Source organism: Ascaphus truei, chromosome 2, assembly GCF_040206685.1.
Source record: "Ascaphus truei isolate aAscTru1 chromosome 2, aAscTru1.hap1, whole genome shotgun sequence".
NCBI lineage: Eukaryota > Metazoa > Chordata > Amphibia > Anura > Ascaphidae > Ascaphus > Ascaphus truei.
The window spans coordinates 2,013,744-2,040,262 of NC_134484.1; the positions used below are offsets into that span (position 1 = coordinate 2,013,744).

Sequence of the window (26,519 nt, forward strand, 5' to 3'; positions counted from 1 at the left end):
GTGTGTCACTGTGTGAGGGTGCCGTTCTCTCTATTGATGCCGCAGTGCCGGGAACCTCTCTGTGTGTCACTTTGTGAGGGTGCCGTTCTCTCTATTGATGCCGTAGTGCCGGGAACCTCTCTGTGTGTCACTATGTGAGGGTGCCGTTCTCTCTATTGATCCGCAGTGCCGGGAACCTCTCTGTGTGTCACTTTGTGAGGGTGCCGTTCTCTCTATTGATGCCGTAGTGCCCGGGAACCTCTCTGTGTGTCACTGTGTGAGGGTGCCGTTCTCTCTATTGATGCCGCAGTGCCGGGAACCTCTCTGTGTGTCACTGTGTGAGGGTGCCGTTCTCTCTATTGATGCCGCAGTGCCCGGGAACCTCTCTGTGTGTCACTGTGTGAGGGTGCCGTTCTCTCTATTGATCCCGCAGTGCCGGGAACCTCTCTGTGTGTCACTTTGTGAGGGTGCCGTTCCCTCTATTGATCCCGCAGTGCCGGGAACCTCTCTGTGTGTCACTTTGTGAGGGTGCCGTTCTCTCTATTGATGCCATAGGGACACTGCCAGGTTTTGATTGATGCCCCTTTTGGGTAACAGGTCTCAGATTGACACCGAGCCGTTCCTGCACCTGCGTTATGACCGCACGGACTGTGCCCTCATGTGCTCGGCCCGAGGGTATCCAGCGACCCGGGACTCCTGCCGCGTGGCGGACTTCAAACAGGCGTTCACTGCCAGGTGAGAGCGACATGGCGACGGCTGGGAGGGGGGAGAGGGAGAGAGGCACGTCAAGAGGACGGTGAGAGACGCACGTACGGGTGAGAGAGGGGAGAGGGACACGGCAGGGAGGTGGGAATAAAGGAAGGAGGAAGAGGAGAGACGTGTGGAGAGGGGAGAGGGACACGGCAGGGAGGTGGGAATTAAGGGAGGAGGAAGAGGAGAGACGTGTGGAGAGGGGAGAGGGACACGGCAGGGAGGTGGGAATTAAGGGGAGGAGGAAGAGGAGAGACGTGTGGAGAGGGAGAGGGACCCGGCAGAGAGCTGGGAATTAAGGGAGGTGGAAGAGGAGAGACGTGTGGAGAGGGGAGAGGGACCCGGCAGAGAGGTGGGAATTAAGGGAGGAGGAAGAGGAGAGACGTGTGGAGAGGGGAGAGGGACCCGGCAGGGAGGTGGAAATTAAGGGAGGAGGAAGAGGAGAGACGTGTGGAGAGGGGAGAGGGACCCGGCAGAGAGGTGGGAATTAAGGGAGGAGGAAGAGGAGAGACGTGTGGAGAGGGGAGAGGGACCCGGCAGGGAGCTGGGATTAAGGGAGGAGGAAGAGGAGAGACGTGTGGAGAGGGGAGAGGGACCCGGCAGGGAGGTGGGAATTAAGGGAGGAGGAAGAGGAGAGACGTGTGGAGAGGGGATAGGGACCCGGCAGAGAGGTGGGAATTAAGGGAGGAGGAAGAGGAGAGACGTGTGGAGAGGGGAGAGGGACCCGGCAGGGAGGTGGGAATTAAGGGAGGAGGAAGAGGAGAGACGTGTGGAGAGGGGAGAGGGACACGGCAGGGAGGTGGGAATTAAGGGAGGAGGAAGAGGAGAGACGTGTGGAGAGGGGAGAGGGACACGGCAGGGAGCTGGGAATTAAGGGAGGAGGAAGAGGAGAGACGTGTGGAGAGGGAGAGGGACACGGCAGGGAGCTGGGAATTAAGGGAGGAGGAAGAGGAGAGACGTGTGGAGAGGGGAGAGGGACACGGCAGGGAGGTGGGAATTAAGGGAGGAGGAAGAGGAGAGACGTGTGGAGAGGGGAGAGGGACACGGCAGGGAGGTGGGAATTAAGGGAGGAGGAAGAGGAGAGACGTGTGGAGAGGGGAGAGGGACACGGCAGGGAGGTGGGAATTAAGGAAGGAGGAAGAGGAGAGACGTGTGGAGAGGGGAGAGGGACCCGGCAGGGAGCTGGGAATTAAGGGAGGAGGAAGAGGAGAGACGTGTGGAGAGGGGAGAGGGACACGGCAGGGAGGTGGGAATTAAGGGAGGAGGAAGAGGAGAGACGTGTGGAGAGGGGAGAGGGACACGGCAGGGAGGTGGGAATTAAGGGAGGAGGAAGAGGAGAGACGTGTGGAGAGGGGAGAGGGACACGGCAGGGAGCTGGGAATTAAGGGAGGAGGAAGAGGAGAGACGTGTGGAGAGGGGAGAGGGACCCGGCAGGGAGGTGGGAATTAAGGGAGGAGGAAGAGGAGAGACGTGTGGAGAGGGGAGAGGGACACGGCAGGGAGGTGGGAATTAAGGGAGGAGGAAGAGGAGAGACGTGTGGAGAGGGGAGAGGGACACGGCAGGGAGCTGGGAATTAAGGGAGGAGGAAGAGGAGAGACGTGTGGAGAGGGGAGAGGGACACGGCAGGGAGGTGGGAATTAAGGGAGGAGGAAGAGGAGAGACGTGTGGAGAGGGAGAGGACCCGGCAGGGAGGTGGGAATTAAGGGAGGAGGAAGAGGAGAGACGTGTGGAGAGGGGAGAGGGACACGGCAGGGAGGTGGGAATTAAGGAAGGAGGAAGAGGAGAGACGTGTGGAGAGGGGAGAGGGACCCGGCAGGGAGGTGGGAATTAAGGGAGGAGGAAGAGGAGAGACGTGTGGAGAGGGGAGAGGGACCCGGCAGGGAGCTGGGAATTAAGGGAGGGGGAAGAGGAGAGACGTGTGGAGAGGGGAGAGGGACACGGCAGGGAGCTGGGAATTAAGGGAGGAGGAAGAGGAGAGACGTGTGGAGAGGGGAGAGGGACACGGCAGGGAGGTGGGAATTAAGGAGGAGGAAGAGGAGAGACGTGTGCAGAGGGGAGAGGGACCCGGAAGGGAGGTGGGAATTAAGGAAGGAGGAAGAGGAGAGACGTGTGGAGAGGGGAGAGGGACACGGCAGGGAGCTGGGAATTAAGGGAGGAGGAAGAGGAGAGACGTGTGGAGAGGGGAGAGGGACACGGCAGGGAGCTGGGAATTAAGGAAGGAGGAAGAGGAGAGACGTGTGGAGAGGGGAGAGGGACACGGCAGGGAGGTGGGAATTAAGGAGGAGGAAGAGGAGAGACGTGTGGAGAGGGGAGAGGGACACGGCAGGAGGTGGGAATTAAGGGAGGAGGAAGAGGAGAGACGTGTGGAGAGGGGAGAGGGACACGGCAGGGAGGTGGGAATTAAGGGAGGAGGAAGAGGAGAGACGTGTGGAGAGGGGAGAGGGACCCGGCAGAGAGGTGGGAATTAAGGGAGGAGGAAGAGGAGAGACGTGTGGAGAGGGGAGAGGGACCCGGCAGGGAGGTGGGAATTAAGGGAGGAGGAAGAGGAGAGACGTGTGGAGAGGGGAGAGGGACCCGGCAGGGAGCTGGAATTAAGGGAGGAGGAAGAGGAGAGACGTGTGGAGAGGGGAGAGGGACCCGGCAGGGAGCTGGGAATTAAGGGAGGAGGAAGAGGAGAGACGTGTGGAGAGGGGAGAGGGACACGGCAGGGAGGTGGGAATTAAGGGAGGAGGAAGAGGAGAGACGTGTGGAGAGGGGAGAGGGACACGGCAGGGAGCTGGGAATTAAGGGAGGAGGAAGAGGAGAGACGTGTGGAGAGGGGAGAGGGACACGGCAGGGAGGTGGGAATTAAGGGAGGAGGAAGAGGAGAGACGTGTGGAGAGGGGAGAGGGACACGGCAGGGAGGTGGGAATTAAGGAAGGAGGAAGAGGAGAGACGTGTGGAGAGGGGAGAGGGACACGGCAGGGAGGTGGGAATTAAGGGAGGAGGAAGAGGAGAGACGTGTGGAGAGGGGAGAGGGACCCGGCAGGGAGGTGGGAATTAAGGGAGGAGGAAGAGGAGAGACGTGTGGAGAGGGGAGAGGGACACGGCAGGGAGGTGGGAATTAAGGGAGGAGGAAGAGGAGAGACGTGTGGAGATGGGAGAGGGACACGGCAGGGAGCTGGGAATTAAGGGAGGAGGAAGAGGAGAGACGTGTGGAGAGGGGAGAGGGACACGGCAGGGAGCTGGGAATTAAGGGAGGAGGAAGAGGAGAGACGTGTGGAGAGGGGAGAGGGACACGGCAGGGAGCTGGGAATTAAGGGAGGAGGAAGAGGAGAGACGTGTGGAGAGGGGAGAGGGACACGGCAGGGAGCTGGGAATTAAGGGAGGAGGAAGAGGAGAGACGTGTGGAGAGGGGAGAGGGACACGGCAGGGAGGTGGGAATTAAGGGAGGAGGAAGAGGAGAGACGTGTGGAGAGGGGAGAGGGACACGGCAGGGAGGTGGGAATTAAGGAGGAGGAAGAGGAGAGACGTGTGGAGAGGGGAGAGGGACCCGGCAGAGAGGTGGGAATTAAGGGAGGAGGAAGAGGAGAGACGTGTGGAGAGGGGAGAGGGACCCGGCAGGGAGGTGGGAATTAAGGGAGGAGGAAGAGGAGAGACGTGTGGAGAGGGGAGAGGGACACGGCAGGGAGGTGGGAATTAAGGGAGGAGGAAGAGGAGAGACGTGTGGAGAGGGGAGAGGGACACGGCAGGGAGGTGGGAATTAAGGGAGGAGGAAGAGGAGAGACGTGTGGAGAGGGGAGAGGGACCCGGCAGAGAGGTGGGAATTAAGGGAGGAGGAAGAGGAGAGACGTGTGGAGAGGGGAGAGGGACCCGGCAGGGAGCTGGGAATTAAGGGAGGAGGAAGAGGAGAGACGTGTGGAGAGGGAGAGGGACACGGCAGGGAGGTGGGAATTAAGGGAGGAGGAAGAGGAGAGACGTGTGGAGAGGGGAGAGGGACACGGCAGGGAGGTGGGAATTAAGGGAGGAGGAAGAGGAGAGACGTGTGGAGAGGGGAGAGGGACCCGGCAGAGAGGTGGGAATTAAGGGAGGAGGAAGAGGAGAGACGTGTGGAGAGGGGAGAGGGACCCGGCAGGGAGGTGGGAATTAAGGGAGGAGGAAGAGGAGAGACGTGTGGAGAGGGGAGAGGGACCCGGCAGGGAGGTGGGAATTAAGGGAGGAGGAAGAGGAGAGACGTGTGGAGAGGGGAGAGGGACCCGGCAGAGAGGTGGGAATTAAGGGAGGAGGAAGAGGAGAGACGTGTGGAGAGGGGAGAGGGACCCGGCAGGGAGCTGGGAATTAAGGGAGGAGGAAGAGGAGAGACGTGTGGAGAGGGGAGAGGGACACGGCAGGGAGGTGGGAATTAAGGGAGGAGGAAGAGGAGAGACGTGTGGAGAGGGGAGAGGGACACGGCAGGGAGCTGGGAATTAAGGGAGGAGGAAGAGGAGAGACGTGTGGAGAGGGGAGAGGGACCCGGCAGGGAGCTGGGAATTAAGGGAGGAGGAAGAGGAGAGACGTGTGGAGAGGGGAGAGGGACCCGGCAGGGAGCTGGGAATTAAGGGAGGAGGAAGAGGAGAGACGTGTGGAGAGGGGAGAGGGACACGGCAGGGAGGTGGGAATTAAGGGAGGAGGAAGAGGAGAGACGTGTGGAGAGGGGAGAGGGACACGGCAGGGAGCTGGGAATTAAGGGAGGAGGAAGAGGAGAGACGTGTGGAGAGGGGAGAGGGACACGGCAGGGAGGTGGGAATTAAGGGAGGAGGAAGAGGAGAGACGTGTGGAGAGGGGAGAGGGACCCGGCAGGGAGGTGGGAATTAAGGGAGGAGGAAGAGGAGAGACGTGTGGAGAGGGGAGAGGGACACGGCAGGGAGGTGGGAATTAAGGGAGGAGGAAGAGGAGAGACGTGTGGAGATGGGAGAGGGACACGGCAGGGAGCTGGGAATTAAGGGAGGAGGAAGAGGAGAGACGTGTGGAGAGGGGAGAGGGACACGGCAGGGAGCTGGGAATTAAGGGAGGAGGAAGAGGAGAGACGTGTGGAGAGGGGAGAGGGACACGGCAGGGAGCTGGGAATTAAGGGAGGAGGAAGAGGAGAGACGTGTGGAGAGGGGAGAGGGACACGGCAGGGAGGTGGGAATTAAGGGAGGAGGAAGAGGAGAGACGTGTGGAGAGGGGAGAGGGACACGGCAGGGAGGTGGGAATTAAGGGAGGAGGAAGAGGAGAGACGTGTGGAGAGGGGAGAGGGACACGGCAGGGAGGTGGGAATTAAGGGAGGAGGAAGAGGAGAGACGTGTGGAGAGGGGAGAGGGACACGGCAGGGAGGTGGGAATTAAGGGAGGAGGAAGAGGAGAGACGTGTGGAGAGGGGAGAGGGACACGGCAGGGAGGTGGGAATTAAGGGAGGAGGAAGAGGAGAGACGTGTGGAGAGGGGAGAGGGACACGGCAGGGAGGTGGGAATTAAGGGAGGAGGAAGAGGAGAGACGTGTGGAGAGGGGAGAGGGACACGGCAGGGAGGTGGGAATTAAGGGAGGAGGAAGAGGAGAGACGTGTGGAGAGGGGAGAGGGACACGGCAGGGAGGTGGGAATTAAGGGAGGAGGAAGAGGAGAGACGTGTGGAGAGGGGAGAGGGACACGGCAGGGAGGTGGGAATTAAGGAAGGAGGAAGAGGAGAGACGTGTGGAGAGGGGAGAGGGACACGGCAGGGAGGTGGGAATTAAGGGAGGAGGAAGAGGAGAGACGTGTGGAGAGGGGAGAGGGACACGGCAGGGAGGTGGGAATTAAGGGAGGAGGAAGAGGAGAGACGTGTGGAGAGGGGAGAGGGACACGGCAGGGAGCTGGGAATTAAGGGAGGAGGAAGAGGAGAGACGTGTGGAGAGGGGAGAGGGACACGGCAGGGAAGTGGGAATTAAGGGAGGAGGAAGAGGAGAGACGTGTGGAGAGGGGAGAGGGACACGGCAGGGAGGTGGGAATTAAGGGAGGAGGAAGAGGAGAGACGTGTGGAGAGGGGAGAGGGACACGGCAGGGAGGTGGGAATTAAGGGAGGAGGAAGAGGAGAGACGTGTGGAGAGGGGAGAGGGACACGGCAGGGAGGTGGGAATTAAGGGAGGAGGAAGAGGAGAGACGTGTGGAGAGGGGAGAGGGACCCGGCAGGGAGGCTGGGAATTAAGGGAGGAGGAAGAGGAGAGACGTGTGGAGAGGGGAGAGGGACACGGCAGGGAGCTGGGAATTAAGGGAGGAGGAAGAGGAGAGACGTGTGGAGAGGGGAGAGGGACCCGGCAGGGAGGTGGGAATTAAGGGAGGAGGAAGAGGAGAGACGTGTGGAGAGGGGAGAGGGACACGGCAGGGAGGTGGGAATTAAGGGAGGAGGAAGAGGAGAGACGTGTGGAGAGGGGAGAGGGACACGGCAGGGAGCTGGGAATTAAGGGAGGAGGAAGAGGAGAGACGTGTGGAGAGGGGAGAGGGACACGGCAGGGAGGTGGGAATTAAGGGAGGAGGAAGAGGAGAGACGTGTGGAGAGGGGAGAGGGACACGGCAGAGAGCTGGGAATTAAGGGAGGAGGAAGAGGAGAGACGTGTGCAGAGGGGAGAGGGACCCGGCAGGGAGGTGGGAATTAAGGGAGGAGGAAGAGGAGAGACGTGTGGAGAGGGGAGAGGGACACGGCAGGGAGCTGGGAATTAAGGGAGGAGGAAGAGGAGAGACGTGTGGAGAGGGGAGAGGGACACGGCAGGGAGGTGGGAATTAAGGGAGGAGGAAGAGGAGAGACGTGTGGAGAGGGGAGAGGGACCCGGCAGAGAGGTGGGAATTAAGGGAGGAGGAAGAGGAGAGACGTGTGGAGAGGGGAGAGGGACACGGCAGGGAGCTGGGAATTAAGGGAGGAGGAAGAGGAGAGACGTGTGGAGAGGGGAGAGGGACCCGGCAGGGAGGTGGGAATTAAGGGAGGAGGAAGAGGAGAGACGTGTGGAGAGGGGAGAGGGACACGGCAGGGAGGTGGGAATTAAGGGAGGAGGAAGAGGAGAGACGTGTGGAGAGGGGAGAGGGACCCGGCAGGGAGGTGGGAATTAAGGGAGGAGGAAGAGGAGAGACGTGTGGAGAGGGGAGAGGGACCCGGCAGGGAGGTGGGAATTAAGGGAGGAGGAAGAGGAGAGACGTGTGGAGAAGGGAGAGGGACACGGCAGGGAGGTGGGAATTAAGGGAGGAGGAAGAGGAGAGACGTGTGGAGAGGGGAGAGGGACCCGGCAGGGAGGTGGGAATTAAGGGAGGAGGAAGAGGAGAGACGTGTGGAGAGGGGAGAGGGACACGGCAGGGAGGTGGGAATTAAGGAAGGAGGAAGAGGAGAGACGTGTGGAGAGGTGAGAGGGACCCGGCAGGGAGGTGGGAATTAAGGGAGGAGGAAGAGGAGAGACGTGTGGAGAGGTGAGAGGGACCCGGCAGGGAGGTGGGAATTAAGGGAGGAGGAAGAGGAGAGACGTGTGGAGAGGGGAGAGGGACACGGCAGGGAGGTGGGAATTAAGGAAGGAGGAAGAGGAGAGACGTGTGGAGAGGTGAGAGGGACCCGGCAGGGAGGTGGGAATTAAGGGAGGAGGAAGAGGAGAGACGTGTGGAGAGGGGAGAGGGACACGGCAGGGAGGTGGGAATTAAGGAAGGAGGAAGAGGAGAGACGTGTGGAGAGGGGAGAGGGACCCGGCAGGGAGGTGGGAATTAAGGGAGGAGGAAGAGGAGAGACGTGTGGAGAGGGGAGAGGGACCCGGCAGGGAGCTGGGAATTAAGGGAGGAGGAAGAGGAGAGACGTGTGGAGAGGGGAGAGGGACACGGCAGGGAAGTGGGAATTAAGGGAGGAGGAAGAGGAGAGACGTGTGGAGAGGGGAGAGGGACACGGCAGGGAGGTGGGAATTAAGGAAGGAGGAAGAGGAGAGACGTGTGGAGAGGGGAGAGGGACACGGCAGGGAGGTGGGAATTAAGGGAGGAGGAAGAGGAGAGACGTGTGGAGAGGGGAGAGGGACACGGCAGGGAGGTGGGAATTAAGGGAGGAGGAAGAGGAGAGACGTGTGGAGAGGGGAGAGGGACCCGGCAGGGAGCTGGGAATTAAGGGAGGAGGAAGAGGAGAGACGTGTGGAGAGGGGAGAGGGACACGGCAGGGAGCTGGGAATTAAGGGAGGAGGAAGAGGAGAGACGTGTGGAGAGGGGAGAGGGACCCGGCAGGGAGGTGGGAATTAAGGGAGGAGGAAGAGGAGAGACGTGTGGAGAGGGGAGAGGGACACGGCAGGGAGGTGGGAATTAAGGGAGGAGGAAGAGGAGAGACGTGTGGAGAGGGGAGAGGGACACGGCAGGGAGCTGGGAATTAAGGGAGGAGGAAGAGGAGAGACGTGTGGAGAGGGGAGAGGGACACGGCAGGGAGGTGGGAATTAAGGGAGGAGGAAGAGGAGAGACGTGTGGAGAGGGGAGAGGGACACGGCAGAGAGCTGGGAATTAAGGGAGGAGGAAGAGGAGAGACGTGTGCAGAGGGGAGAGGGACCCGGCAGGGAGGTGGGAATTAAGGGAGGAGGAAAAGGAGAGACGTGTGGAGAGGGGAGAGGGACACGGCAGGGAGCTGGGAATTAAGGGAGGAGGAAGAGGAGAGACGTGTGGAGAGGGGAGAGGGACACGGCAGGGAGGTGGGAATTAAGGGAGGAGGAAGAGGAGAGACGTGTGGAGAGGGGAGAGGGACCCGGCAGAGAGGTGGGAATTAAGGGAGGAGGAAGAGGAGAGACGTGTGGAGAGGGGAGAGGGACACGGCAGGGAGCTGGGAATTAAGGGAGGAGGAAGAGGAGAGACGTGTGGAGAGGGGAGAGGGACCCGGCAGGGAGGTGGGAATTAAGGTGGCAGAGGGAGAGAGACGGGGAGAGACCCGGCAGGAGAGGTGGAATCTAAGGGAGGAGGAAGAGGAGAGACGTGTGGAGAGGGGAGAGGGACCCCGGCAGGGAGGTGGAATTAAGGGAGGAGGAAGAGGAGAGACGTGTGGAGAGGGAGAGGGACCGGCAGGGAGGTGGAATTAAGGGAGGAGGAAGAGGAGAGACGTGTGGAGAGGGGGAGAGTGGACCCGGCAGGGAGGTGGGAATTAAGGGAGGAGGAAGAGGAGAGACGTGTGGAGAGGGGAGAGGGACCCGGCAGGGGAGGTGGGAATTAAGGAGGAGGAAGAGGAGAGACGTGTGGAGCAGGAGAGAGGGACACGGCAGGGAGGTGGGAATTAAGGGAGGAGGAAGAGGAGAGACGTGTGGAGAGGTGAGAGGGACCCGGCAGGGAAGGTGGGAATTAAGGAGAGGAAGAGGAGAGACGTGTGGAGAGTGAGAGGGACCCGGCAGAGTGGAAGACGAAGGAGGGACCCGCAGGAGGTGGGAATTAAGGGAGGAGGAAGAGGAGAGACGTGTGGAGAGGGGAGAGGGACCCGGCAGGGAGGTGGGAATTAAGGGAAGAGAAGAGGAGAGACGTGTGGAGAGGTGAGAGGGACACGGCAGGAGGTGGGAATTAAGGAGGAGAGAGGAGAGACGTGTGGAGAGGGGGAGAGGGACACGGCAGGGAGGTGGGAATTAAGGAGGAGGAGAGGAGGACGTGTGGAGAGGGGAGAGGGACCCGCAGGGAGGTGGGAATTAAGGGAGGAGGAAGAGGAGAGACGTGTGGAGAGGGGAGAGGGACCCGGCAGAGAGTGGAATTAAGGGAGGAGGAAGAGGAGAGAAGTGTGGAGAAGGGGAGAGGGACCGGCAGGGAGGTGGGAATTAAGGGAGGAGGAAGAGGAGAGACGTGTGGAGAGGGGAGAGGGACCCGGCAGGGAGGTGGGAATTAAGGGAGGAGGAAGAGGAGAGGACGTGTGGAGAGGGGAGAGGGACCGGCAGAGAGGTGGGAATTAAGGAAGGAGGAAGAGGAGAGACGTTGTGGAGAGGGAGAGGGACACGGCAGGGAGCTGGGAATTAAGGGAGGAGGAGAGGAGAGACGTGTGGAGAGGGGAGAGGGACCCGGCAGGAGGTGGGAATTAAGGGAGGAGGAAGAGGAGAGACAGTGTGGAGAGGGGAGAGGGACACGGCAGGGAGGTGGGAATAAGGAGGAGGAAGAGGAGAGACGTGTGGAGAGGGGAGAGGGACCCGGCAGGGAGGGTGGGAATTAAGGGAGGAGGAAGAGGAGAGACGTGTGGAGAGGGGAGAGGGACCGCAGATAGGTGGGAATTAAGGGAGGAGGAAGAGGAGAGACGTGTGGAGAAGGGAGAGGGACACGGCAGGGAGGTGGGAATTAAGGGAGGAGGAAGAGGAGAGACGTGTGGAGAGGGGAGAGGGACCCGGCAGGGAGGTGGGAATTAAGGGAGGAGAAGAGGAGAGACGTGTGGAGAGGGGAGAGGGACCCGGCAGGGAGGTGGGAATTAAGGGAGGAGGAAGAGGAGAGACGTGTGGAGAGGGGAGAGGGACCCGGCAGGGAGCTGGGAATTAAGGAGGAGGAAGAGGAGAGACGTGTGGAGAGGGGGAGAGGGACCCTGGCAGGGAGGTGGGAATTAAGGGAGGAGGAAGAGGAGGAGACGTGTGGAGAGGGGAGAGGGACACGGCAGGGAGGTGGGAATTAAGGGAGGAGGAAGAGGAGAGACGTGTGGAGAGGGGAGAGGGACACGGCAGGGAGGTGGGAATTAAGGGAGGAGGAAGAGGAGAGACGTGTGGAGAGGGGAGAGGGACACGTCAGGGAGCTGGGAATTAAGGGAGGAGGAAGAGGAGAGACGTGTGGAGAGGGGAGAGGGACACGGCAGGGGAGGTGGGAATTAAGGGAGGAGGAAGAGGAGAGACGTGTGGAGAGGGGAGAGGGACACGGCAGGGAGGTGGGAATTAAGGGAGGAGGAAGAGGAGAGACGTGTGGAGAGGGGAGAGGGACCCGGCAGGGAGCTGGGAATTAAGGGAGGAGGAAGAGGAGAGACGTGTGGAGAGGGGAGAGGGACACGGCAGGGAGGTGGGAATTAAGGAAGGAGGAAGAGGAGAGACGTGTGGAGAGGGAGAGGGACCCGGCAGAGAGCTGGGAATTAAGGGAGGAGGAAGAGGAGAGACGTGTGGAGAGGGGAGAGGGACCCGGCAGGGAGGTGGGAATTAAGGGAGGAGGAAGAGGAGAGACGTGTGGAGAGGGAGAGGGACACGGCAGGGAGGTGGGAATTAGGGAGGAGGAAGAGGAGAGACGTGTGGAGAGGGGGAGAGGGACCCGGCAGAGAGGTGGGAATTAAGGAAGGAGGAAGAGGAGAGACGTGTGGAGAGGGGAGAGGGGACCCGGCAGGGAGCTGGGAATTAAGGGAGGAGGAAGAGGAGAGACGTGTGGAGAGGGGAGAGGGACACAGCAGGGAGCTGGGAATTAAGGGAGGAGGAAGAGGAGAGACGTGTGGAGAGGGGAGAGGGACACAGCAGGGAGCTGGGAATTAAGGGAGGAGGAAGAGGAGAGACGTGTGTGAGAGGGGAGAGGGACACGGCAGGGAGGTGGGAATAAGGGAGGAGAAGAGGAGAGACGTGTGGAGAGGGGAGAGGGACACGGCAGGGAGGTGGGAATTAAGGGAGGAGGAAGAGGAGAGACGTGTGGAGAGGGGAGAGGGACCCGGCAGGGAGGTGGGAATTAAGGGAGGAGGAAGAGGAGAGACGTGTGGAGAGGGGAGAGGGACCCGGCAGGGAGGTGGGAATTAAGGGAGGAGGAAGAGGAGAGACGTGTGGAGAGGGGAGAGGGACACGGCAGGGAGCTGGGAATTAAGGGAGGAGGAAGAGGAGAGACGTGTGGAGAGGGGAGAGGGACACGGCAGAGAGCTGGGAATTAAGGGAGGAGGAAGAGGAGAGACGTGTGGAGAGGGGAGAGGGACCACGGCAGGGAGGTGGGAATTAAGGGAGGAGGAAGAGGAGAGACGTGTGGAGAGGGGAGAGGGACACGGCAGGGAGCTGGGAATTAGGGAGGAGGAAGAGGAGAGACGTGTGGAGAGGGGAGAGGGACACGGCAGGGAGGTGGGAATTAAGGGAGGAGGAAGAGGAGAGACGTGTGGAGAGGGGAGAGGGGACACGGCAGGGAGGTGGGAATTAAGGGAGGAGGAAGAGGAGAGACGTGTGGAGAGGGGAGAGGGACACGGCAGGGAGGTGGGAATTAAGGGAGGAGGAAGAGGAGAGACGTGTGGAGAGGGGAGAGGGACCCGGCAGGGAGGTGGGAATTAAGGGAGGAGGATGAGGAGAGACGTGTGGAGAGGGGAGAGGGACACGGCAGGGAGGTGGGAATTAAGGGAGGAGGAAGAGGAGAGACGTGTGGAGAGGGGAGAGGGACCCGGCAGAGAGGTGGGAATTAAGGAAGGAGGAAGAGGAGAGACGTGTGGAGAGGGGAGAGGGACACGGCAGGGAGGTGGGAATTAAGGGAGGAGGAAGAGGAGAGACGTGTGGAGAGGGGAGAGGGACCCGGCAGGGAGGGGGGAATTAAGGGAGGAGGAAGAGGAGAGACGTGTGGAGAGGGAGAGGGACACGGCAGGGAGCTGGGAATTAAGGGAGGAGGAAGAGGAGAGACGTGTGGAGAGGGGAGAGGGACACGGCAGGGAGGTGGGAATTAAGGAAGGAGGAAGAGGAGAGACGTGTGGAGAGGGGAGAGGGACACGGCAGGGAGGTGGGAATTAAGGGAGGAGGAAGAGGAGAGACGTGTGGAGAGGGGAGAGGGACCCGGCAGGGAGGTGGGAATTAAGGGAGGAGGAAGAGGAGAGACGTGTGGAGAGGGGAGAGGGACACGGCAGGGAGCTGGGAATTAAGGGAGGAGGAAGAGGAGAGATGTGTGGAGAGGGGAGAGGGACACGGCAGAGAGCTGGGAATTAAGGGAGGAGGAAGAGGAGAGACGTGTGGAGAGGGGAGAGGGACCCGGCAGAGAGGTGGGAATTAAGGGAGGAGGAAGAGGAGAGACGTGTGGAGAGGGGAGAGGGACCCGGCAGAGAGGTGGGAATTAAGGGAGGAGGAAGAGGAGAGACGTGTGGAGAGGGGAGAGGGACACGGCAGGGAGGTGGGAATTAAGGGAGGAGGAAGAGGAGAGACGTGTGGAGAGGGGAGAGGGACACGGCAGGGAGGTGGGAATTAAGGGAGGAGGAAGAGGAGAGACGTGTGGAGACGGGAGAGGGACACGGCAGGGAGGTGGGAATTAAGGGAGGAGGAAGAGGAGAGACGTGTGGAGAGGGGAGAGGGACCCGGCAGGGAGGTGGGAATTAAGGGAGGAGGAAGAGGAGAGACGTGTGGAGAGGGGAGAGGGACACGGCAGGGAGGTGGGAATTAAGGGAGGAGGAAGAGGAGAGACGTGTGGAGAGGGGAGAGGGACACGGCAGGGAGGTGGGAATTAAGGGAGGAGGAAGAGGAGAGACGTGTGGAGAGGGGAGAGGGACACGGCAGGGAGGTGGGAATAAAGGAAGGAGGAAGAGGAGAGACGTGTGGAGAGGGGAGAGGGACACGGCAGGGAGCTGGGAATTAAGGGAGGAGGAAGAGGAGAGACGTGTGGAGAAGGGAGAGGGACACGGCAGGGAGGTGGGAATTAAGGGAGGAGGAAGAGGAGAGACGTGTGGAGAGGGGAGAGGGACCCGGCAGGGAGGTGGGAATTAAGGGAGGAGGAAGAGGAGAGACGTGTGGAGAGGGGAGAGGGACCCGGCAGGGAGGTGGGAATTAAGGGAGGAGGAAGAGGAGAGACGTGTGGAGAGGGGAGAGGGACACGGCAGGGAGGTGGGAATTAAGGGAGGAGGAAGAGGAGAGACGTGTGGAGAGGGGAGAGGGACCCGGCAGGGAGGTGGGAATTAAGGGAGGAGGAAGAGGAGAGACGTGTGCAGAGGGGAGAGGGACCCGGCAGGGAGCTGGGAATTAAGGGAGGAGGAAGAGGAGAGACGTGTGGAGAGGGGAGAGGGACCCGGCAGGGAGCTAGGAATTAAGGGAGGAGGAAGAGGAGAGACGTGTGGAGAGGGGAGAGGGACACGGCAGGGAGGTGGGAATTAAGGGAGGAGGAAGAGGAGAGACGTGTGGAGAGGGGAGAGGGACACGGCAGGGAGGTGGGAATTAAGGGAGGAGGAAGAGGAGAGACGTGTGGAGAGGGGAGAGGGACACGGCAGAGAGCTGGGAATTAAGGGAGGAGGAAGAGGAGAGACGTGTGGAGAGGGGAGAGGGACACGGCAGGGAGGTGGGAATTAAGGGAGGAGGAAGAGGAGAGACGTGTGGAGAGGGGAGAGGGACACGGCAGGGAGGTGGGAATTAAGGGAGGAGGAAGAGGAGAGACGTGTGGAGAGGGGAGAGGGACACGGCAGGGAGCTGGGAATTAAGGAAGGAGGAAGAGGAGAGACGTGTGGAGAGGGGAGAGGGACCCGGCAGGGAGCTGGGAATTAAGGGAGGAGGAAGAGGAGAGACGTGTGGAGAGGGGAGAGAGACCCGGCAGGGAGGTGGGAATTAAGGGAGGAGGAAGAGGAGAGACGTGTGGAGAGGGGAGAGGGACACGGCAGGGAGGTGGGAATTAAGGGAGGAGGAAGAGGAGAGACGTGTGGAGAGGGGAGAGGGACCCGGCAGAGAGGTGGGAATTAAGGAAGGAGGAAGAGGAGAGACGTGTGGAGAGGGGAGAGGGACACGGCAGGGAGGTGGGAATTAAGGGAGGAGGAAGAGGAGAGACGTGTGGAGAGGGGAGAGGGACACGGCAGGGAGCTGGGAATTAAGGGAGGAGGAAGAGGAGAGACGTGTGGAGAGGGGAGAGGGACACGGCAGGGAGGTGGGAATTAAGGGAGGAGGAAGAGGAGAGACGTGTGGAGAGGGGAGAGGGACCCGGCAGGGAGCTGGGAATTAAGGGAGGAGGAAGAGGAGAGACGTGTGGAGAGGGGAGAGGGACACGGCAGGGAGCTGGGAATTAAGGGAGGAGGAAGAGGAGAGACGTGTGGAGAGGGGAGAGGGACACGGCAGGGAGGTGGGAATTAAGGGAGGAGGAAGAGGAGAGACGTGTGGAGAGGGGAGAGGGACCCGGCAGGGAGCTGGGAATTAAGGGAGGAGGAAGAGGAGAGACGTGTGGAGAGGGGAGAGGGACCCGGCAGGGAGCTGGGAATTAAGGGAGGAGGAAGAGGAGAGACGTGTGGAGAGGGGAGAGGGACACGGCAGGGAGGTGGGAATTAAGGGAGGAGGAAGAGGAGAGACGTGTGGAGAGGGGAGAGGGACCCGGCAGGGAGCTGGGAATTAAGGGAGGAGGAAGAGGAGAGACGTGTGGAGAGGGGAGAGGGACACGGCAGGGAGGTGGGAATTAAGGGAGGAGGAAGAGGAGAGACGTGTGGAGAGGGGAGAGGGACACGGCAGGGAGGTGGGAATTAAGGGAGGAGGAAGAGGAGAGACGTGGGGAGAGGGGAGAGGGACCCGGCAGGGAGGTGGGAATTAAGGAAGGAGGAAGAGGAGAGACGTGGGGAGAGGGGAGAGGGACACGGCAGGGAGGTGGGAATTAAGGGAGGAGGAAGAGGAGAGACGTGTGGAGAGGGGAGAGGGACACTGCAGGGAGGTGGGAATTAAGGGAGGAGGAAGAGGAGAGACGTGTGGAGAGGGGAGAGGGACACTGCAGGGAGGTGGGAATTAAGGGAGGAGGAAGAGGAGAGACGTGTGGAGAGGGGAGAGGGACACGGCAGGGAGGTGGGAATTAAGGGAGGAGGAAGAGGAGAGACGTGTGGAGAGGGGAGAGGGACACGGCAGGGAGGTGGGAATTAAGGGAGGAGGAAGAGGAGAGACGTGTGGAGAGGGGAGAGGGACCCGGCAGGGAGCTGGGAATTACGGGAGGAGGAAGAGGAGAGACGTGTGGAGAGGTGAGAGGGACACGGCAGGGAGCTGGGAATTAAGGGAGGAGGAAGAGGAGAGACGTGTGGAGAGGGGAGAGGGACCCGGCAGGGAGCTGGGAATTAAGGGAGGAGGAAGGGGAGAGACGTGTGGAGAGGGGAGAGGGACCCGGCAGGGAGGTGGGAATTAAGGGAGGAGGAAGAGGAGAGACTTGTGGAGAGGGGAGAGGGACACGGCAGGGAGGTGGGAATTAAGGGAGGAGGAAGAGGAGAGACGTGTGGAGAGGGGAGAGGGACCCGGCAGGGAGGTGGGAATTAAGGGAGGAGGAAGAGGAGAGACGTGTGGAGAGGGGAGAGGGACCCGGCAGGGAGCTGGGAATTAAGGGAGGAGGAAGGGGAGAGACGTGTGGAGAGGGGAGAGGGACACGGCAGGGAGGTGGGAATTAAGGGAGGAGGAAGGGGAGAGACGTGTGGAGAGGGGAGAGGGACACGGCAGGGAGGTGGGAATTAAGGGAGGAGGAAGAGGAGAGACGTGTGGAGAGGGGAGAGGGAACCGGCAGGGAGGTGGGAATTAAGGGAGGAGGAAGAGGAGAGACGTGTGGAGAGGGGAGAGGGACCCGGCAGGGAGGTGGGAATTAAGGGAGGAGGAAGAGGAGAGACGTGTGGAGAGGGGAGAGGGACCCGGCAGGGAGGTGGGAATTAAGGAAGGAGGAAGAGGAGAGACGTGTGGAGAGGGGAGAGGGACACGGCAGGGAGGTGGGAATTAAGGGAGGAGGAAGAGGAGAGACGTGTGGAGAGGGGAGAGGGACACGGCAGGGAGGTGGGAATTAAGGAAGGAGGAAGAGGAGAGACGTGTGGAGAGGGGAGAGGGACACGGCAGGGAGGTGGGAATTAAGGGAGGAGGAAGAGGAGAGACGTGTGGAGAGGGGAGAGGGACCCGGCAGGGAGGTGGGAATTAAGGGAGGAGGAAGAGGAGAGACGTGTGGAGAGGGGAGAGGGACACGGCAGGGAGGTGGGAATTAAGGGAGGAGGAAGAGGAGAGACGTGTGGAGAGGGGAGAGGGACACGGCAGAGAGCTGGGAATTAAGGGAGGAGGAAGAGGAGAGACGTGTGCAGAGGGGAGAGGGACCCGGCAGGGAGGTGGGAATTAAGGGAGGAGGAAGAGGAGAGACGTGTGGAGAGGGGAGAGGGACACGGCAGGGAGGTGGGAATTAAGGAAGGAGGAAGAGGAGAGACGTGTGGAGAGGGGAGAGGGACACGGCAGGGAGGTGGGAATTAAGGGAGGAGGAAGAGGAGAGACGTGTGGAGAGGGGAGAGGGACACAGCAGGGAGGTGGGAATTAAGGGAGGAGGAAGAGGAGAGACGTGTGGAGAGGGGAGAGGGACACGGCAAGGAGCTGGGAATTAAGGAAGGAGGAAGAGGAGAGACGTGTGGAGAGGGGCAGAGCGACACGGCAGGGAGGTGGGAATTAAGGGAGGAGGAAGAGGAGAGACGTGTGGAGAGGGGAGAGGGACACGGCAGGGAGGTGGGAATTAAGGAAGGAGGAAGAGGAGAGACGTGTGGAGAGGGGAGAGGGACACGGCAGGGAGGTGGGAATTAAGGGAGGAGGAAGAGGAGAGACGTGTGGAGAGGGGAGAGGGACACGGCAGGGAGGTGGGAATTAAGGGAGGAGGAAGAGGAGAGACGTGTGGAGAGGGGAGAGGGACACGGCAGGGAGGTGGGAATTAAGGGAGGGGGAAGAGGAGAGACGTGTGGAGAGGGGAGAGGGACACGGCAGGGAGGTGGGAATTAAGGGAGGAGGAAGAGGAGAGACGTGTGGAGAGGGGAGAGGGACACGGCAGGGAGGTGGGAATTAAGGGAGGAGGAAGAGGAGAGACGTGTGGAGAGGGGAGAGGGACACGGCAGGGAGGTGGGAATTAAGGGAGGAGGAAGAGGAGAGACGTGTGGAGAGGGGAGAGGGACCCGGCAGAGAGCTGGGAATTAAGGGAGGAGGAAGAGGAGAGACGTGTGGAGAGGGGAGAGGGACACGGCAGGGAGGTGGGAATTAAGGGAGGAGGAAGAGGAGAGACGTGTGGAGAGGGGAGAGGGACCCGGCAGGGAGCTGGGAATTAAGGGAGGAGGAAGAGGAGAGACGTGTGGAGAGGGGAGAGGGACCCGGCAGGGAGGTGGGAATTAAGGGAGGAGGAAGAGGAGAGATGTGTGGAGAGGGGAGAGGGACCCGGCAGGGAGCTGGGAATTAAGGGAGGAGGAAGAGGAGAGACGTGTGGAGAGGGGAGAGGGACACGGCAGGGAGCTGGGAATTAAGGGAGGAGGAAGAGGAGAGACGTGTGGAGAGGGGAGAGGGACACGGCAGGGAGGTGGGAATTAAGGGAGGAGGAAGAGGAGAGACGTGTGGAGAGGGGAGAGGGACACGGCAGAGAGCTGGGAATTAAGGGAGGAGGAAGAGGAGAGACGTGTGGAGAGGGGAGAGGGACCCGGCAGGGAGCTGGGAATTAAGGGAGGAGGAAGAGGAGAGACGTGTGGAGAGGGGAGAGGGACCCGGCAGGGAGCTGGGAATTAAGGGAGGAGGAAGAGGAGAGACGTGTGGAGAGGGGAGAGGGACACGGCAGGGAGGTGGGAATTAAGGGAGGAGGAAGAGGAGAGACGTGTGGAGAGGGGAGAGGGACACGGCAGGGAGGTGGGAATTAAGGAAGGAGGAAGAGGAGAGACGTGTGGAGAGGGGAGAGGGACACGGCAGGGAGGTGGGAATTAAGGGAGGAGGAAGAGGAGAGACGTGTGGAGAGGGGAGAGGGACACGGCAGGGAGGTGGGAATTAAGGGAGGAGGAAGAGGAGAGACGTGTGGAGAGGGGAGAGGGACACGGCAGGGAGCTGGGAATTAAGGAAGGAGGAAGAGGAGAGACGTGTGGAGAGGGGAGAGGGACACGGCAGGGAGGTGGGAATTAAGGGAGGAGGAAGAGGAGAGACGTGTGGAGAGGGGAGAGGGACACGGCAGGGAGGTGGGAATTAAGGAAGGAGGAAGAGGAGAGACGTGTGGAGAGGGGAGAGGGACCCGGCAGGGAGGTGGGAATTAAGGGAGGAGGAAGAGGAAAGACGTGTGGAGAGGGGAGAGGGACACAGCAGGGAGGTGGGAATTAAGGGAGGAGGAAGAGGAGAGACGTGTGGAGAGGGGAGAGGGACACGGCAGGGAGGTGGGAATTAAGGGAGGAGGAAGAGGAGAGACGTGTGGAGAGGGGAGAGGGACACGGCAGGGAGGTGGGAATTAAGGGAGGAGGAAGAGGAGAGACGTGTGGAGAGGGGAGAGGGACACGGCAGGGAGGTGGGAATTAAGGGAGGGGGAAGAGGAGAGACGTGTGGAGAGGGGAGAGGGACACGGCAGGGAGGTGGGAATTAAGGGAGGAGGAAGAGGAGAGACGTGTGGAGAGGGGAGAGGGACACGGCAGGGAGGTGGGAATTAAGGGAGGAGGAAGAGGAGAGACGTGTGGAGAGGGGAGAGGGACACGGCAGGGAGGTGGGAATTAAGGGAGGAGGAAGAGGAGAGACGTGTGGAGAGGGGAGAGGGACCCGGCAGAGAGCTGGGAATTAAGGGAGGAGGAAGAGGAGAGACGTGTGGAGAGGGGAGAGGGACACGGCAGGGAGGTGGGAATTAAGGGAGGAGGAAGAGGAGAGACGTGTGGAGAGGGGAGAGGGACCCGGCAGGGAGCTGGGAATTAAGGGAGGAGGAAGAGGAGAGACGTGTGGAGAGGGGAGAGGGACCCGGCAGGGAGGTGGGAATTAAGGGAGGAGGAAGAGGAGAGATGTGTGGAGAGGGGAGAGGGACCCGGCAGGGAGCTGGGAATTAAGGGAGGAGGAAGAGGAGAGACGTGTGGAGAGGGGAGAGGGACACAGCAGGGAGCTGGGAATTAAGGGAGGAGGAAGAGGAGAGACGTGTGGAGAGGGGAGAGGGACCCGGCAGGGAGCTGGGAATTAAGGGAGGAGGAAGAGGAGAGACGTGTGGAGAGGGGAGAGGGACCCGGCAGGGAGCTGGGAATTAAGGGAGGAGGAAGAGGAGAGACGTGTGGAGAGGGGAGAGGGACACGGCAGGGAGGTGGGAATTAAGGGAGGAGGAAGAGGAGAGACGTGTGGAGAGGGGAGAGGGACACGGCAGGGAGGTGGGAATTAAGGAAGGAGGAAGAGGAGAGACGTGTGGAGAGGGGAGAGGGACACGGCAGGGAGGTGGGAATTAAGGGAGGAGGAAGAGGAGAGACGTGTGGAGAGGGGAGAGGGACACGGCAGGGAGGTGGGAATTAAGGGAGGAGGAAGAGGAGAGACGTGTGGAGAGGGGAGAGGGACACGGCAGGGAGCTGGGAATTAAGGAAGGAGGAAGAGGAGAGACGTGTGGAGAGGGGAGAGGGACACGGCAGGGAGGTGGGAATTAAGGGAGGAGGAAGAGGAGAGACGTGTGGAGAGGGGAGAGGGACACGGCAGGGAGGTGGGAATTAAGGAAGGAGGAAGAGGAGAGACGTGTGGAGAGGGGAGAGGGACCCGGCAGGGAGGTGGGAATTAAGGGAGGAGGAAGAGGAAAGACGTGTGGAGAGGGGAGAGGGACACAGCAGGGAGGTGGGAATTAAGGGAGGAGGAAGAGGAGAGACGTGTGGAGAGGGGAGAGGGACACGGCAGGGAGGTGGGAATTAAGGGAGGAGGAAGAGGAGAGACGTGTGGAGAGGGGAGAGGGACCCGGCAGGGAGGTGGGAATTAAGGGAGGAGGAAGAGGAGAGACGTGTGGAGAGGGGAGAGGGACCCGGCAGGGAGGTGGGAATTAAGGGAGGAGGAAGAGGAGAGACGTGTGGAGAGGGGAGAGGGACACGGCAGGGAGGTGGGAATTAAGGGAGGAGGAAGAGGAGAGACGTGTGGAGAGGGGAGAGGGACACGGCAGGGAGGTGGGAATTAAGGGAGGAGGAAGAGGAGAGACGTGTGGAGAGGGGAGAGGGACACGGCAGGGAGGTGGGAATTAAGGGAGGAGGAAGAGGAGAGACGTGTGGAGAGGGGAGAGGGACACGGCAGGGAGGTGGGAATTAAGGAAGGAGGAAGAGGAGAGACGTGTGGAGAGGGGAGAGGGACACGGCAGGGAGGTGGGAATTAAGGGAGGAGGAAGAGGAGAGACGTGTGGAGAGGGGAGAGGGACACGGCAGGGAGGTGGGAATTAAGGAAGGAGGAAGAGGAGAGACGTGTGGAGAGGGGAGAGGGACACGGCAGGGAGGTGGGAATTAAGGAAGGAGGAAGAGGAGAGACGTGTGGAGAGGGGAGAGGGACACGGCAGGGAGGTGGGAATTAAGGGAGGAGGAAGAGGAGAGACGTGTGGAGAGGGGAGAGGGACCCAGCAGGGAGGTGGGAATTAAGGAAGGAGGAAGAGGAGAGACGTGTGGAGAGGGGAGAGGGACGCGGCAGGGAGGTGGGAATTAAGGGAGGAGGAAGAGGAGAGACGTGTGGAGAGGGGAGAGGGACACGGCAGGGAGGTGGGAATTAAGGGAGGAGGAAGAGGAGAGACGTGTGGAGAGGGGAGAGGGACACGGCAGGGAGGTGGGAATTAAGGAAGGAGGAAGAGGAGAGACGTGTGGAGAGGGGAGAGGGACACTGCAGGGAGGTGGGAATTAAGGAAGGAGGAAGAGGAGAGACGTGTGGAGAGGGGAGAGGGACACGGCAGGGAGGTGGGAATTAAGGAAGGAGGAAGAGGAGAGACGTGTGGAGAGGGGAGAGGGACACTGCAGGGAGGTGGGAATTAAGGAAGGAGGAAGAGGAGAGACGTGTGGAGAGGGGAGAGGGACACGGCAGGGAGGTGGGAATTAAGGAAGGAGGAAGAGGAGAGACGTGTGGAGAGGGGAGAGGGACACTGCAGGGAGGTGGGAATTAAGGAAGGAGGAAGAGGAGAGACGTGTGGAGAGGGGAGAGGGACACGGCAGGGAGGTGGGAATTAAGGATGGAAGAAGCATATAGCTTTACATCCTCTGATTATGGGCCTCATGCAGAGAGCAGCGCTAGATTAAATTGGAGAGTTCAAAAAAATTTAGCTTTATTGGAGAGTTTTTTTCTCCATATGCAGAAAGGGCATAAAACTGCCTTTCTGCATATGGAGAGTTTCAACCAGCGCTATGAGCGCTATGAGCGCTGTTGAAACTGTTGGGAAAAAAATCGCGTTTTTTTTTTTTCTTCTCCCTCTGGCCAGCCTCCTGCCAACTTTTTTTGGCGGAGGTAAATAGAGAATTTCTCTCCATGTTATTGGCGCGATCAGCCACTAGATGGCGATCGCGCCTTTCTGAATATGGATATTTTTAGAACAGGGGAAATTTAGGTTCTCTCCGGTAGCTCGGCGAGAAACACAAAAAAAATAAAAAAAATGGCGCTTTTTTTAAAACTCGCCAGTACCTGCCGTTCTACAGGCATTTCTCTCCAATAAATGCCGCTATTCACATTACCGCTGCTCTCTGCATGAGGCCCTAAATACCTAAAAAACAGCAATCCAAATAGGAGACGGGAAACTAACAGTAGCAGCTTCCGCAGACGATATGCTTCTATTCATCGCAAACGCCTACATCGCAATGCCAGCCCTTATAGAAGCCATAGGGACATACTGTATAGCAAAGTATCAGGTCTCACTATAAACTGTGCAAAATCAGAAGCACTGTCCCTTAACCGCAAGCAGGAAATACAAGGGAGGCCCGTACCTTCCAGTGAACATATATATTACATCTGTAGGTGTGTGTATTCCCAATAATATACAACTATACAGTATCAATATAAAACTATAGGTAGAAAATATCACACACACACACACACACACACACACACACACACACACACACACACACACACACACACACACACACACCACACACCACACACCACACACCACACACCACACACCACACACCACACACCACACACACACACCACACACACACACACACACACCACACACCACACACCACGTAACACACACACACAGTAACACACACACACACACACACACACACACACACACACACACACACACACACACACACACACACACACACACACACACACACACACACACAGAGAGCCTGGGCTGTTTAATGGTGCACACCTGGGCTATTTAATGCTGCACACCTGCGCTGTGTAATGGTGCACGCCGGGGCTGTTTAATGCTGCACATCAGGGCTGTTTAATGGTGCACACCGGGGCTGTGTAAGGTGCACACCTGGGCTGTGTAATGGTGCACACCGGGGCTGTGTAATGGTGCACACCTGGGCTGTGTAATGGGGCACACCTGGGCTGTGTAATGGGGCACACCTGGGCTGTGTAATGGTGCACACCTGGGCTGTTTAATGCTGCACATCGGGGCTGTGTAATGGTGCACACCGGGGCTGTGTAATGGTGCACACCCGGGCTGTGTAATGGTGCACACCCGGGCTGTGTAATGGTGCACACCCGGGCTGTGTAATGGTGCACACCCGGGCTGTTTAATGGTGCACACCCGGGCTGTGTAATGGTGCACACCTGGGCTGTGTAATGGTGCACACCTGGGCTGTTTAATGCTGCACACCTGGGCTGTGTAATGATGCACACCTGGGCTGTGTAATGGTGCACACCTGGGCTGTGTAATGGTGCACGCCTGGGCTGTTTAAGGCTGCACACCTGGGCTGTGTAATGGTGCACACCGGGGCTGTGTAATGGTGCACACCTGGGCTGTGTAATGATGCACACCTGGGCTGTGTAATGGTGCACACACGGGCTGTGTAATGGTGCACACCTGGGCTGTGTAAGGTGCACACCGGGGCTGTGTAATGGTGCACGCCTGGGCTGTGTAATGGTGCACACCGGGGCTGTTTAATGCTGCACACCGGGGCTGTTTAATGCTGCACACCGGGGCTGTTTAATGGTGCACACCTGGGCTGTGTAATGGTGCACACCTGGGCTGTGTAATGGTGCACACCTGGGCTGTGTAATGGTGCACACCCGGGCTGTGTAATGGTGCACACCTGGGCTGTGTAATGGTGCACACCTGGGCTGTTTAATGCTGCACATCGGGGCTGTTTAATGGTGCACACCCGGGCTGTGTAATGGTGCACACCTGGGCTGTTTAATGGTGCACACCTGGGCTGTTTAATGGTGCACACCTGGGCTGTGTAATGGTGCACACCGGGGCTGTGTAATAGTGCACGCCTGGGCTGTTTAATGGTGCACGTCTGGGCTGTGTAATGGTGCACACCCGGGCTGTGTAATGGTGCACACCTGCGCTGTTTAATGGTGCACACCCGGGCTGTGTAATGGTGCACACCTGGGCTGTTTAATGCTGCACACCTGGGCTGTGTAATGGTGCACACCCGGGCTGTGTAATGGTGCACACCTGGGCTGTTTAATGCTGCACATTGGGGCTGTTTAATGGTGCACACCTGGGCTGTGTAAGGTGCACACCCGGGCTGTGTAATGGTGCACACCGGGGCTGTTTAATGGTGCACACCGGGGCTGTTTAATGGTGCACACCTGGGCTGTGTAATGGTGCACACCTGGGCTGTGTAATGGTGCACACCTGGGCTGTGTAATGGTGCACGCCTGGGCTGTTTAATGGTGCACGCCTGGGCTGTGTAATGGTGCACGCCTGGGCTGTTTAATGCTGCACGCCTGGGCTGTTTAATGCTGCACACCTGGGCTGTTTAATGCTGCACACCTGGGCTGTTTAATGCTGCACGGTTGGGCTGTTTAATGCTGCACACCTGGGCTGTTTAATGGTGCACACCTGGGCTGTGTAATGGTGCACACCTGGGCTGTGTAATGGTGCACACCGGGGCTGTGTAATGGTGCACACCCGGGCTGTTTAATGGTGCACAGCCGGGCTGTTTAATGGCGCACACCTGGGCTGTTAAATGGTGCACACCGGGGCTGTTAAATGGTTAAATGGTGCACACCGGGGCTGTTAAATGGTGCACACCGGGGCTGTTAAATGGTGCACACCGGGGCTGTTAAATGGTGCACACTGGGGCTGTTAAATGGTGCACACCCGGGCTGTTTAATGGTGCACACCCGGGCTGTTTAATGGTGCACACCGGGGCTGTTAAATGGTGCACACCGGGGCTCTTAAATGGTGCACACCAAGGCTGTTAAATGGTGCACACCGGGGCTGTTTAATGGTGCACACCTGGGCTGTTTAATGGTGCACACCGGGGCTGTTAAATGGTGCACACCGGGGCTCTTAAATGGTGCACACCAAGGCTGTTAAATGGTGCACACCGGGGCTGTTTAATGGTGCACACCTGGGCTGTTTAATGGTGCACACCCGGGCTGTGTAATGGTGCACAACCGGGCTGTGTAAGGGTGCACACCGGGGCTGTGTAATGGTGCACACCGGGGCTGTGTAATGGTGCACACCTGGGCTGTGTAATGGTGCACACCTGGGCTGTGTAATGGTGCACACCTGGGCTGTGTAAGGTGCAAACCTGGGCTGTGTAATGGTGCACACCTGGACTGTGTAATGGTGCACACCTGGGCTGTGTAATGGTGCACACCCGGGCTGTGTAATGGTGCACACCTGGGCTGTGTAATGGTGCACACCCGGGCTGTGTAATGGTGCACACCCGGGCTGTGTAATGGTGCACACCCGGGCTGTGTAATGGTGCACACCCGGGCTGTGTAAGGGTGCACACCGGGGCTGTGTATGGTGCATACCGGGGCTGTGTAATGGTGCACACCTGGGCTGTGTATTGGTGCACACCTGGACTGTGTAATGGTGCACACCTGGGCTGTGTAATGGTGCACACCTGGGCTGTTTAATGGTGCACACCTGGGCTGTTTAAAACATAACATTTAATATTCCTACAATTAATAAATCTACACGTGCAAATAAAGCTGTCATATATTTATTGTGTGTATTTGTAGTTATTTAAAACTACGTATAGCAGGAGGGTGCTGTTATTAGTGCTGCAGTGTTAGAACACAACTCAACTTCAGTTGTGGTTGTCGTGATATAGTTTATATATATATATATATATAAAAACACAC

At 59.5% G+C, this 26,519-nt stretch overlaps 1 protein-coding gene across 2 annotated transcripts in view; it reads left to right on the forward strand.

Annotated features, from left to right (window-relative positions):
* The first annotated feature begins 541 nt into the window (after positions 1–541).
* LOC142474855 (5-oxoprolinase-like) overlaps positions 542–26,519 on the forward strand; it is a 170,997-nt gene continuing 145,019 nt past the window's right edge. For both annotated transcript variants that reach the window (XM_075580995.1, XM_075581003.1), the window contains exon 1: positions 542–714. In XM_075580995.1, coding sequence (XP_075437110.1) covers positions 557–714 — 158 coding nt within the window. In that variant the 5' untranslated portion in view covers positions 542–556. The remainder of the gene's footprint in view (positions 715–26,519) is intronic.